We start from the raw sequence: 1,811 nt of genomic DNA, 5'->3' as shown, positions 1-1,811 counted from the left end.
CCGCGTCCCAGCTCCGCGGAACCGTGCGGCAGCGACCCCTGGCGGCCGGGGCGGGGGCCGCAGGCACAGGGCCCCTCCCAAGGGTGTGGCTCCTGCCCAGGCACCACCCTCCCAGGGGCTCAGAACGAGGCAGCGTCCCTGCCTGCAGCCCGGGGTTGGGGTGTGGTGTCGGGCCCGCTGAGCCCCAGATACTCAGTGCCGCCTTGGCCCTGGCTGCTCTGACCGCTCCCCGTCTTTCTTCCTCCCCTGTGTCTGTCCCTTCCTCCCTTTATCTGTCCGTCTGTCTATTTCCTTCACAGGTGCAGACCCCTGACAAGTCAGTGAGCCCCCTCTGCCTGTCCCTCTCTTCCTTCCTTTGACACTCTGGGGGGCAGCCCCTCCCCACCTTGGCTGCCCACCTCTCCACCCTGACTGCCCTCCTGCCCCCTCACTTACCCACCCACCCAGCCTCCCAGTAGGGCCCCTGGCCTTGCCTTCCCGCTCTCCCATCACCACAACCCACTGTACCAAATCTTGGGAGGGGCTGCCCCCACTGCCCGCCCCAGAGTGAGGTTCTGAGTCACACCCTCCCCACAGACAGCCGCTCCGACTGCTGGTCCCAGATGCCAGCAAGCAGCGGCTGATGGAGGACACCGAGGACTGGCGGCCGCGGCCAGGGACAGGCCAATCCCGTTCATTCCGCATCCTCGCCCACCTCACGGGCACCGAGTTCAGTAAGTGCCAGCCCAGGGCAGGACAGACACTCCTGGCCCCCATCCCAGGCCTGATCCTCTGCCAAGGCTCAGGGCTGGGGTGACCTTCTGTTTCTCTTGGTCAATGCCTGCCTCTGCCCTCTCAGTGCAAGACCCGGATGAGGAGCACCTGAAGAAATCGAGGTAAAAGGATGGGCACCAGCCCGTCTCTCCCGCCTCCTCTTCCATTCCAGCCACCACCCCTGTGTCTACTCCTGGTGCTCCCCAGCTGAGGCTCTCCATTCTCCTTCCTTCCTTCCTTCCATCCTGCCTCCCTGCTTCCCTTCCATCTCTCCTTCCTTCCACTTCCTCCTCCTTCTCTCTCTGCCCCTCAGGGAAAAGTATGTCCTGGAGCTGCAGAGCCCACGCTACACCCGCCTCCGGGACTGGCACCACCAGCGCTCTGCCCATGTGCTCAACGTGCAGTCGTAGCCCAGCCCTCTCCAGCCAGCTGCCTTCTCTGCCTCCCTCTTTCTGTTCCTCCTGCCCAGGGCACCCCCTTGGCGCCTCCAGCTTCTGCCTACCTCACTCACCCTCTCCTGCTCTGGCCTGAGCCTCCTGCTGGCCTGGCACTGGCAGCCTACCTGGCACAGGGCCTGGCTTCGTCTGATACTGCCTTCTCTCCTTGCCCTATGGTACTGCTGTCTGCCAGGTCTGTGCTGCCTTGGGCATGGAAATAAACATCTGAGCCCTGCTTTCTCTGCCTCTGTCTTCTATCTTTGTGGACCTGGTTTGAATTTTGGGTGTGGAGTGTTTGATGGTTCAGACTGTGTGGGCCCTGCCAGTCTGGGTCTCAGTGTGAGGGGGTTACCTGGCAAAGGGGGCCCTGCCCTGCCTGATGGCCAGCTTTCTGGGATGAGGGGAACCCCAAGGGCTGTCCCAGAAGCAGGAGCCCTGCTCCACCTCCCAGCTCTAGACAATAGCCCAGCTGGAACCTGGGTAGCAGAAGCTGCCCTTCCCATCCCTACCCCGGTGGGACTTGGAGTCCAGCAGCTTTCATGCACCCAGGCATCTCCCACGGGGCCAGCAGGTTGGGGGGTGGTGCCATGCCAAGAGCCTCAGCCATGCAGGGACTTGAAT

General features: G+C 63.3%; 1 protein-coding gene across 6 annotated transcripts in view; it reads left to right on the top strand.

The window, feature by feature from the left end:
- The window catches only part of PDLIM7 (PDZ and LIM domain 7 (enigma)), a 20,886-nt gene that overhangs the window by 8,213 nt on the left and 10,862 nt on the right, over positions 1 to 1,811 (top strand). For 4 of the 6 annotated variants that reach the window (XM_008570889.1, XM_008570888.1, XM_008570887.1 and 1 more), the window contains 2 exons: positions 577 to 713; positions 839 to 875. In XM_008570889.1, coding sequence (XP_008569111.1) covers positions 577 to 713; positions 839 to 875 — 174 coding nt within the window. Of the gene's footprint in view, positions 1 to 299; positions 317 to 576; positions 714 to 838; positions 876 to 1,066; positions 1,429 to 1,811 lie in introns of those variants that run through there. The other 2 variants (XM_008570890.1, XM_008570892.1) reach the window with 2 other exon arrangements.

This window comes from Galeopterus variegatus, unplaced genomic scaffold, assembly GCF_000696425.1.
Source record: "Galeopterus variegatus unplaced genomic scaffold, G_variegatus-3.0.2 Scaffold641, whole genome shotgun sequence".
NCBI lineage: Eukaryota > Metazoa > Chordata > Mammalia > Dermoptera > Cynocephalidae > Galeopterus > Galeopterus variegatus.
Note: the sequence above shows the minus strand (reverse complement) of the source record. Positions and strands in the feature narration are given on the sequence as shown.